The sequence below is a fragment of the Anopheles cruzii genome, chromosome 3, assembly GCF_943734635.1.
Source record: "Anopheles cruzii chromosome 3, idAnoCruzAS_RS32_06, whole genome shotgun sequence".
NCBI classification, from domain to species: Eukaryota; Metazoa; Arthropoda; class Insecta; order Diptera; family Culicidae; genus Anopheles; species Anopheles cruzii.
This window is the reverse complement of record NC_069145.1, coordinates 25,492,046-25,503,552: the sequence shown is the minus strand read 5'-3', so window position 1 is coordinate 25,503,552 and position 11,507 is coordinate 25,492,046. Positions and strand designations below refer to the sequence as shown.

The 11,507-nt window shown below is 49.4% G+C and overlaps 1 protein-coding gene across 1 annotated transcript; it reads right to left on the bottom strand.

The window, feature by feature from the left end:
* Window positions 1-3,963: 3,963 nt before the first annotated feature.
* Window positions 3,964-11,296, bottom strand: LOC128272494 (uncharacterized). Its single transcript, XM_053010316.1, has 9 exons — window positions 11,038-11,296; window positions 10,270-10,968; window positions 8,383-10,190; window positions 7,321-8,313; window positions 7,072-7,241; window positions 6,915-6,996; window positions 6,595-6,840; window positions 6,024-6,521; window positions 3,964-5,951 (listed from the first exon to the last, which is right to left on the bottom strand). Exons 1-9 carry the CDS (start codon window positions 11,294-11,296, stop codon window positions 4,458-4,460), a joined length of 6,249 nt encoding a protein of 2,082 aa, XP_052866276.1. The 3' UTR covers window positions 3,964-4,457.
* Between the last annotated feature and the right edge of the window lie 211 nt (window positions 11,297-11,507).

Genomic DNA, 11,507 nt, shown 5'->3' with positions numbered 1-11,507 from the left:
TTTTCATTTTCAACAAACACTTTTCGGAGGTCTGCGATGGCCGGTGGAACCGAAATGCATTCACGTTGTTCCTTTTTTGCTGCCCACCAGCATCCATTGTTTCTCCAATTTCACTCCAATTAGCCATCGAGGCAGTGGGCTGACTGTCGAACTGCATCGTTCAAAGACCGGAGCATAACATTCAATGCCGCTCCCAACGGGGCACTGGCGCAAACGATGGCATAATGAAACGATATTGATGTGTCCCGAGGATCGCCTTCACCGGGCCCGGGAGAGCAACTTTCTGGGTGCATCATACATGCATTAGATAAAATTATTATTTACTAACCTCGGGCCCTAGGAGACTGCGGTGTTCTTGCGAGATGGGCCATTGCCGGCGGTCCATCGTGCATGGTCATAATGTGGAAAAAAGTTACTGTCCCACAACGACCCAGCAAACCACGAACCAATGCACGGAGCTCGAAGTCAACCACGAAGTCAAGTCCACGTCCTCGGCGGGAGAGCTGGGTTCAGTCGAGCCACTCAACCGAGGCAACAATGGAGCTCGCAAAGTTCGCAGCATCATACGGCCGCACGATACAGGCCTACCCACATCCCGTCCTTTGCGGCACCACTTGTGGGGAAGCCATCCTTCCATGTGGCAAAAGTTGCTCATCAACAATCCCTTAGCTCGGGTTTCCGTTCCATTACGGGAAGAATCCGGGCAAATCGAGGAAGCGAAAGGTCACAAAATAATAAATATAGTTCGCAACATTGCCCGACCGACCGCGTCCTCGGCAAGAGCCCGCTGCAGTCTCGCTCGCGGCCATAACGCAGCTCATGCATGCTGCCGGTTCCATATGTCCCTTCGCTTTACCGGAATCGAGTCAGGCGAAACGTACCGGCCCGGGCTCTTGAAGATCCGACCGTAGCGAGAGCGCTTTATGGAGAAACAATAAATGGAAATGTACTACCCGCTACCGCCCTTGCCATCGCCACCGAGTGCCTGCCGGTGCCGTTTTTCTCTGTCGCTTTTCTGCAAGCCTACGGAAAACTATTACCGTTTCTACCGGCAAAGTGATGAGAATGGCTCAATATAAGCCGTTCCCTGCTCGACACCAATGAACGGCCAACGAGTTTTGCTTTTTTGGTGCAATGTTCGACGGCAGAAGGGACACGAACGGTGGAGTCACGGAACAAATAAACACAAGCCATGACGACGGAGCATGATGAGTATTTTGTTTCGGAATTCCGGTTCTTAAAAAACAATTATTAAAACTCGTCCTCCGCCAGGCGATGCTGCATCTTCCGATGGCGCGCTGAATGTGAGTATACGGCACAGGCGGAATGTCACGAACGCACGCGATGGGGAAAACTTTTAATCCTGCATTTTGAAGAGTTAATACCCCGCTGTAATAATGGATTCGTTGCCAAAAATAATACTAAAAATGTGCTACTTGAAATGAGCCTGACCGGCGTAATATACATTGGATCCAGCCGGGCATAAACAGCATCAATAAGCATCGACTCATCCAGATGAAGCGAACGGGAAGTCACAAATTTGCTTATGAAGGGCAACGAACCATGTATTTTATAAATCAATTTCCCCATTCTGGGCACGAAACAACTTGAATGAGAAACATTCTTCAAGCCAAATGGAGATAAACGACTCATTAAGCGGTCCTTCGGTAAGGTGAAGGTTTAAGGATGAAAGTGCAAAAGTATAACAGGAAGCACAGAAACCAAAACCATACGAAAGGAAACACAATTAAGTCGAGAACGGGTCGTTACTCATAATAAAGCTAATCCGGAGCAAAACATATCCTTTATTGTTCGAATTACTGCCGTGCCCAGTCGGGCCAAGCTCTAGTAAGTGCGGTGAGCACTAGCCCAAGGCAAAGCTAACAATAATCACACATTCCTAACCGTAGTAGACTCAACGGTGTGTCTACGTCCAATGTTCCTTCGCATCGTGTGGCTTAAGATATTACCATTGATCCCTCGTTCGCCTAGCTCGTGTTGCTTGTACCGACATTATCATTTTACATTATTGTAAAGTTGCTGCCTGCCAACGTGAGCCTATAGAGCTCACCTTTCCCCTCGACTGATTGCTATCATTTGCTCAATCACTAGTCACTGTGTTCACTTACGGCTGTCGGCCTTCAACCGCATGTCCGTTCTAACGGCTGCCACCATCCCTCTGCTATTAGCCACACATTATTGCTGTCCATCTTCCGCCTGTATGACTAACACAAGAAAAAACGAACCACTCACAACGAGTGTTAACGCTGTTGTGCGTGAATATGTGATATTATTTGATGACAGTAGCTGGGATGCTCTTGAGCACTTTCTACTTATTTCGTCTAGAATATTTTTATGTAAGAAAATACTTCGTCCTTAGTTTTTTTTTCATCTTCCAGTTGCGCGTGTATTCCACTTCGTTTTTCTAAACGTTGCAAACTCTACTCTTAATCGTTTTACAGAATTCGTGAAGATGGCTTTTTATAAAATAATTTAAAATCGAAATTAACGGACTAGAATAGTTATCAAACCTTCACATAAGACTCTGGCAGTCGTATTCGTTCGTTCGTTCGTTCGTCCCTCTTTATGGGAGGCAAGCTCTTACACATCCGTGGAAATCGAAAACTTATTTGCCTTGACTGCAGATAATTACCATGCACGTGCCTTAGAGTGCAGAGGCCAGCTTGAAGCAGTGCAACGCAATGCCGCAACGTACTGAAAAATCGTCTCATATGTGCATCAGAATCGACGTTCGATGGCATGTTTTTGGTGCAGATATATCTTCTTTTAAGCGTTCCTACATCTCAACACTGCCCCACCGTAGCGTTGCAATAGAGCAATGTGCATTGACCCTGCCATCCATTATTGCGCAAAACATGGAGCCTCTCTTTTTGGTATTTGCTTAAATACAAAATCAACAAGACGAGCTTCCGTTCATTAGGCGTTTTGAGTTCTTTTAAAACATTACTCTAGCAACAGCAGGCAAAATAGTGGTTGAGTAAGAACTTAATATTTCGATGTGATCAGCAACAATCGGGCCTCTGTGACCTCTCGTTACAAGCGCGCCGATACAGACGTTGAATAATGCTTCTAAGCAACGAACAATATTATTATTGGACGCATTTGGTATGCTGTCGTAATTGCTATCTTTTATCACGATTAAATTTTAAAGCGCCTTTTAGTGTCTTTTAGCTGCATGCTGTGTTGAGTGTGCCTTTACCGAAATCATAATATTTTGTTTATGTACGAGAAACAAAGACAGTGTTTTCACTCTATATGAATCGAAATGTTTATAAGGGGAAACACAATCACAATTTACCACTCAGTCGCAAAAGAACTATAACCGTAGAACGTACAAATTTGTGAAGTGAAAATACACGCGTGCGCTAGGAACTACGATTGCACACGTACGAGATTGCAAGTGTTTCCTTATGACGACTAAACGCGGGGATTATTGTTAGATAGTGTGATGCGTTCTATTGCAAATGGACCACAGGTTGAGGGCGTGGTTCGTTCATCGCTCTGGAGAATATCTGTATATTCTTAAACCAAGTCAATAAGGTCGAAATCAATGATTGTTTCTTAAGTTTGGCCGCCAAATTTCATTGCTCTGGTGGGAATTTCGATTCCAGTACGGTAAGGATTTAAAGCGCGACGCGAGGGGCATCGTTTTAGATTAGTTACAAATATCAGTGAATCATTAATTGATAACTCCATTAAATAATACTCTATATAATTTAAAACCAGTCGCAATAATTGAAGCCGAAAACAGTCTGTAAATTAAACCTGTTGTTCATTCATAAGCAGAAAAGTTTCATTCAAATGTGTAAAAATACAATCGAAAGTAAATCGTTCCAACAGTAGCTAGCACTGTGCCTGCTGGCTGTTAAATAGGCCCTTCCTTAAGATTCATCTTACGGTGACGGAGTGAAAATATCTATAATAAAAATTCGATTCGATCGGTACGATCTCCCTTATCGCTTGATAGAGTAAATGGCATTGCTTTTGTGCGTAAATTTGATACAAAATAGACAAAAAATCCTCTCCTCGAAGTTTTAAGAGGAAGTCCAATAAGATCGTCTGTTCGTCTGTCTCTCCGTTTGATTGTATTTGATAAAGGATGTTTCCCAGATGGCGAAACAAGTTTACAAACAGTATTAAAAATCTCTACACTGCTTATTAACAACTAAATGGCAAAACCTTTTCTGACTTGGCTTGACCTTCCTTAGGCCGTTGCTGAATGATGTTCGGATCTAGAAAAACCCTTGCAAAAAATGTAATCGGAACTACACAATCGAGGTCTCGAACACGCTGCACACTGTGCTTTAAATAAAGTTACGTTGAATAAAACCAATAAAATACAATTTTCTCTCTCTCTCTTTCATTTAAAGGGTGATTTAACGAATTCGTTCCCGTAGTTCGTGTTCCGCTTGTGCTTCGCCGCCCAGCACGAACAGTCATTTACAGTGATCGAAATGTTCGAGCAGCTTCTGACAGATCGTAACGTTGAAGGAAGTGCTAAGAGCTCCGCAGATCGTGTCGGTATTCTCTAGCTTTCGGGCAACACTCGGCCCACCGCCGGGCAACCGGAGGCCTTCTTCTCCCCCCAGCGACCCACCAGCAAGCAGTACGTTGTTGTTATTGTTGAACTTATCCAATAACTTTCGCTCGAGGGCCAGCACCTCTGCGTCGACGGTGGCACCAGCGCTATTGGCGGATCGCGGACTCACCAGGTTGTTGGTGTTATGAAAGTACAGCACGGATGCCAACGGGACCAGATAGCAGTCGAGATTTCGGAGAAAGAACTCTTCCAGCACGGTCACCGTTAGGTTGTGGCGGATGAAGAACATAAACAGCTCGTAGATAAAGTATTTGATGTTGCCGACCTCCATTGGTACAATGCTGGTGTCTTTGGTGAAGTACTCGAAAATCTTAACCATGTTCTGCGTTTGTCGTGCTATCGACGTCGGTGAAGCGGAAGAAGACAGGGACGAGGAGAGCAACTCCAGGATCAACCGGAACCCTTCGACATAATCGTAGCTCAGCAGCGTCATGCGAATGTGATACTCGTTGCTGCGTTTGATCAAGTCTAGAACGCCTTCCTGGCTGTAGAGTCCGTAGAACAGGTACAGGCAGTAGTGAATGAAATCGTTGCCCAACAGATGGCGCTCAGTGAAGAGTCGTGAAGAATCCGTTGATCCGTCGGTCACTTCCATCGCTTTGTGTTCACCATTCTCGTCCTGTTCTTCGTCTTCCTCGTCACCATCGTCGTCATCGTTTTCCTCATCGTCATCATCGTCATCATCCAACGCAAGGGACGTCGGAGAAGTGGCGTACGAAACCGATTGTAACGAAGACATCGTACTCCCGCCGGCATGAAGCCGTCCTTCGGTCACGGTTTCTGGTAGCTCCACCAGCAGGTCGTCCACCTCGGCTTGACTGACGTCATTGAGACTCGAGCTTATTGTCGATAAGTTATTGCTGATCAGCTTCTCCAGAGAGCTTTTCACCACGAACGAACGCCGGAACTTTGGCATCGACTTCAGGAAGCGCATCGGCTCACCGTACCCTAGACCAGCGTTTACCGGCAACCGTACGTCATGCGGTGTCTCGATGAATTGCGACTTGTCGGGGATGCGCACGACACGATTCGAAATGGGCAAACGGACCAACTTCCCGGGAACGCCAGTTCGATCGAGGCTGATCTCCTTTGCGCACTGACCCATATTGTTATTGCCCCAAGCTTTCACGCCATAATTGCCGGTCATGACGATGGTAAAGTCTGCCCCACACTCAACGTACCGCACGTTGTCGATAGTCTCGAGTCTCGTCGGTATCAACACCTCGTTCCGTCCACCTTCCCGCCCCAGCTGACGCTCGATGTTTTTACCCCACGTATAAAGAGCACCATCCGCCGTTACGAGCGCAAAGTGATACAACCCGCTAGAGACCTGTGAACGATTTCAAGACCCACCCACAGTTTGGTACGACCTTAGGGTAAAGGAACGCAATTCCGCACTCACCTTAACGATGTTTCCCTCGACGAGTGAAGTATCGACCAATGAAGGAAAGAGATGCTCCAGTGCATCGTCTCCGGGTGGTACCTTATCGTCCACCTCCGACTGCTTGTCACCGTCAGCCGATGGGGTACTTTCGTCCGTTATTTTTATCTCCGGTACACTCACACCTGATTGTCCTGCTACACTCTCATCCTCTAGTTGTTCGCTAGCGGATGACGAGTTCGGATTTTCTGCTGTCTCGGGAACCTGCTCACTGGCTTCAGCATCCTGCGCTGAACAGTTTCGTTCTGGGGGTTCGGGTTCTTCTTCGATGGTTTGTGATGATTTTCGATCACCTGACGAAGCCGACGGCGGCGGTGTTGATCGTAGCATTGAGCTGAACTTGGAGAAACCGCTTCCGCTTTTGTTGGATTTGGCTCGCTTTTTGGCTTGCGTAGCCAAACGTAGTGCCTGCGGGGACGCTCCCCAAGTGTACAGTTTGTTGCACGTGGTGAGAATGAGCTACACAGGGAAAAGAAAGCAGTAAAAAATTACTTTTGACATTATATTGAGCAGTTGCAGAAGAAACACGTACATTCACGAACAGATTCGTGTTGATAAGAGCGATCTCCTCGTCCAACTGCACCTGCCGGGGAACCAACGAAATCAAGAACGATTTGCCGTTCCGCGTGTCGACAGTGGTACCGAAAGGGTCTTCTTGTCCTAACCCAAGCTGACCGTAGTGGTTCGAACCAAACACGTACAGCGTGCTGCGAGCGTCACAGTGGTCTCTGCACAACACCAACGTATGGGCGTGTCCGAGGGCTAGCTGTAGGATTATCTGATGTGGTAAGAAGATCCAAAAGAAGGATTAATATAATATAATATTATTAACAGATCTGTTTGAGGTGTTACCTTGTTGCGGAAGAATTCCAACACTTTTGGCTTGCTACTATCGTCCACCTTACCGTGTCCGAGCTGGCCAAACACACCCCAGCTGAAGAGAGAAACAAGAAGAGTGGATTTATGACAAATAATTCTTTAAAAGACACATTTTCAACATGAAACCTACCCCCAAGTGTACAGAAGACCGTTCGCAACGACCGCGTTATGGTACTGACCGGCAGCAAAGTGTGTGATGTTCTTGCCATCGAGGCTCTTGACGAGCATCGGTTGCAACGCATTGATCACGTGGCTTCCAATGCCTAGCTGTCCGAGATTATTCGAACCCATCGCGTAAAGCTGTGAACAAAACAAACCACAAAACGAAGCGAGTTATTTCACCAGCAGGTCTTTTACCCCTAAACGCCCAAAAACCTACCCCATTGCTCGTTAGGAACAGCGTATGAAGCCGCCCGCATTGAGCGGCCAGCACATCGAGGTCGATCTGCCGAAGAAAGCTGACCTCCGGTGGGAAACCGTTCGGTCCGATCGTATCACCCTGCAGAGAGGTTCGACTCAACGCACAGTTGACCCCGTTCGAGCCCCAAACGAACACTGCATGCCGGACAACGGTAGCGACATGAAAAAATCCCGTGGCAATCGGACTGAACTGCTGCAGGTTCATCTCGACGGCGCGCTCCTCGTGCCGAACCCGTACGTGTTTGAGGGCATTTAGGAACGAACCTCCATCGTGGTGCACTTTTAGCTGCTGGGCCCGAATCGCTACGGCCAAGAATGTTTCGATGAGTGCCTTGCAGAAAAATAGCAGATGGCGCCCGGATGGTTCTTGTGCGGTGCTTTCGTGGTTCGATAGGCGATGCAGCAGCGGTCGATACACGGGATGAAAGGGATTGAGCTGCCGGACGAGTCGCTCGAGCACGTTAATATCGAACACCTCGAGCTGTTTGCGAATCAGCTCGAAATAATTAACGGTAAAGTCCTGAAGATAGATTAGGCACTCCATAAACAGCTCGTTGGAGAGATTGTACATGAAGGCGTTTGTTTCGGCGGCCGTCGGAGGCGTTTCAGCGGCCGTTTGTTCCCACGTGCCAACGAGACAACTGAACACGTCGAGGCAGGTGCCGCGTGTCATCGCCAGCAGCACAGACGTCGAGAAGAGCTTGCTGTGGGCCAGCATGATGCATCCGAGGCTCGTATGGTACTTGCTGTTGGTGACGATAAAGTTCCAAAGCGGGATGTAATTTTTGTCCTGTGCACAGCGCTCGCAGAGCGTCAGGAACATAAGGTTCGACAGATGAAACTGATCCGACGGTGAGATCTGCACGTCCAGCAGGGCGTCATCGTTGTCGTACGAGAAGTCACTACACTGGGCACCGGTGTTGATGGGTTGCAGCGACGTGCGACAATTTAACTGAAAGTGAATGATAAAAAGAGCATAAATACATCTTACACCCAGAATGTGGCATTAATTCACACTTACGTTAATCAACGAATCGTACACCACGTTGCCAAGATGTGCCTCGTCCACGAGCAGCCGCATGATGTCGTGCATCAGGAACTGGCTCCCGATGATGTGCGTGTTTCTTAGCGCCATTGCGCACAGTTTCATCAGTGCTTTGCTTTCGTTTGCCAGCGCCAGCTTCAGGGCCGTCTTCATCGGCGACAAACGGGCCACATTGTACGTCATCAGTGCTTCCGAGATGCGCTTCCGCCGTAGCAGAACGTCGCCCGCATACTCAATGCACGTGGCCAGCGGGAGCCCGAACGTGGTACAGAAGTCCTCACAGGCCGCCCAGATACAGCGATGGGCCAAACTGAGAAACAGGCTGCGGCCACTGTCGGCCAGCTCGACCGCGTACAGGTTCCGATCGGTCACGATCAGAGCTTGATCGAACTCGATGCTGGGGAACTCGCTCACCATCACTTGCGCCTCAGAAGTGTCGAGCTTCCGCTCCATCCGTAGCCCCTTCTGGATACGCAGATAGTTTGCAGCGGGTGACTTTTGGAAAAATGACCGCTGTTCGCCTTGCGACACACCGGCTGTCGGTTGACGTGATGTGTCTGCTTCTCCACTCGGCGGTTCATTCGCCGTTTCACAGCCATCGCTTCGACCAGGGGCATCACCGCACAGACGGTGAATGTCGAGGACACGTTCTTCCGGAAAGTGAAACACACCCAGCAACGAGTGCTCGTTAAAGTCACAGTCATCGCCCATCTTCATCGACGCAATCCTGCAACTCACAACACTGACCGCATTCGGCGGTGCGCCATCACTTGAGCTGGAACTACTCGCGCTGCTGTTTTCCTCCAGCGAGTCGACCTTTTCTTTCCCGTCCTCCAGCTCTCGCTCTTCAGTGGGAGCCGCCGGAGTGGATTCTTCCGGTTGCAGACTGTGCAGCACGTACAGCACATTGCGTGTCAGCATCGTCGAATGGCACTGTTTCGGGAGTTTGTAGATGTGCAGCGGGATCAAGCTGATGTCCATGCTGTGCACCGAAAGTGTATCGGAGTACGAGTGGAGTGCACTTAGGAGATACTTCCCTTCGAGGTACTGCACCACGAAGTAGGGTCCCGCCGGGGTGGTCAGTATCTCCGGGTACATTCCGGGCAGTTCCATCACCGCCAGATTGGCCGCCTGCTCTTTAAACTTTTCACGCTCCTTCGCCTTGATGCGGCTCTCGGATAGTTTCAGCTTTAAGGTTCCGATCTTTTTCGCGCCCAAGTCGCGCAACGATTGCAGACGGGCTTTGGCCGCCGGCAACAACTTCGGAAGCGTTCCGCTGGTCACAGCAACGCTTCCGTTCACCTTCTCCGCAGCTTCCGGTAGTGATTCACTTTCGACCTTCTCGAAATCATCACCCGATGCCGGTTCGGAGCTGTTGGGACTGGATCCGCTACTTTCACCGTCGTTGTTGGCGGGTGTCGGGCGTTGCTGCTGTGTTGTGCCGCCACCAGCACCAACAGCTCCCGGGTCCCCGTCCTTCGGCAACGAAAGTACAATCTGCCAATCCTCGAACGGCACGCCCGAACCCGACTCGCTCGATCCACCGTCAGCCAACGACCGGAGCAACTCTGAACGAAGTTCAGGCCCCGACGTAGGTGTTATCTCTCCCGGGAACGTGTACTTGATTGACTTCTGCTCCAGTAGCAGCTTCCACTGCTCTTTGGTTGAAGTGTTGATCATTAGACTGATCGTTTCCATACTGTTGTCCTGGCAGATGATGAGCTTCTCGATCGAACCCCGCTCGCAGTTGGTGTTACCAAGAAACGGACAATTCGGAGTAAGAGCTGCCAAAAAGAGAATACATTTTTCTTGTTATCCACACTCGTTTTCGTACAGCACGCATTCGATCTTTGTTACACTTACCGACGACGCAGATCGATCCATCGGAATACCCGAGAATGGCACGCGGTTCACTAGCGAGCGTTCGCCACCAACTGCAGCACGTCGGATACGGACAGGAAGCGGACACAGTCGACGCAATGCTCGAGCTGATGGTGTACGTCTCGAGTGGCGTCGAAGCCTTCGACCCATCGGCCGCGTCTTTCAACTGTGAAGCGTCGGCGAAAAAGTCTTCAATCGTTTTCATGGCGATCGGTGTATCGGTCCCGTTCGCCGATATGCTCCGGTTGGCTTGCTGTTCTTCGCGCGCTTTGTCCAGCTGCTCGAGAAACAGCTTCCGGTAGATGCTGTTCAGTGAAAAGATCTCATCAATCTTGTGCGTCGTGTAGCTGGAGCTAGACTTTTTGATGGTTGGCGCATCGAAGATGAGATTCGGTTCCGACGAGGGACTGCCACCGCTCCCGACGGCGGCCATCGATATGGCACTTTCCTTCAAGCTTCCCGCCTCGGAAGCTATCGACGATCGGTGCGACGTGGATGCCTGTTGCTGCTGGCTGTTGTGCGAGTTGTTTGGGCAGGTCTGCGGATTGGGACACTCATGCGGGCCAATGAACGGCACGATAAAGGAGGTGATCTCGTCTCGATTGAACGTTGTGTCCACGTGTTCGAGGGATTTATCACAAATTGATAGAGCCGGAACTATGTGCAGCGTATTGTCGTAACCTACGGAAGGGGAAAGAGATGTTAATGGCTTTATTGGCTTTTGCAGTCGCAGAATTATCGAGCACGTACAGAAGACCAGCAACCAGCAGCCGGTACCGTCGAAGCACACGTCCTGGATTTGCTTCCGGTTCTCGGCAAACCAACAGAGCAGCATCAGATGCACCTCGCCCCGTTGGTCGATGTAGCGGAACAGAATCTGATCGTTCTGGCGCACCAAACACAGCAACTGATACTCCTGATCGGTCTTGATGCTGGCCGAAAGCTTGGCGTTAATGTTTGTGATGAGCGTGCTCAACCGCAGCACATCCCAGTCCTTTAATGAGGCCATCCTGTGTACGTTCGTTGGATGTGGTAATCTTAAAGAGGGTCTCCCTTTTGCTTTCCCGTCCTTGCTCCAAACGTAACCGAGTAACAGATCGTCCGCAGCGTATATTCTGCCACTCGCTGCGGGGTCGACAGACACTTTCGGCTTGCTTCTGCTGTAGCTCAGCCGTGCGCGCCGTGACACTCTAAATATATCGCGACGGGTGACTCCCGCT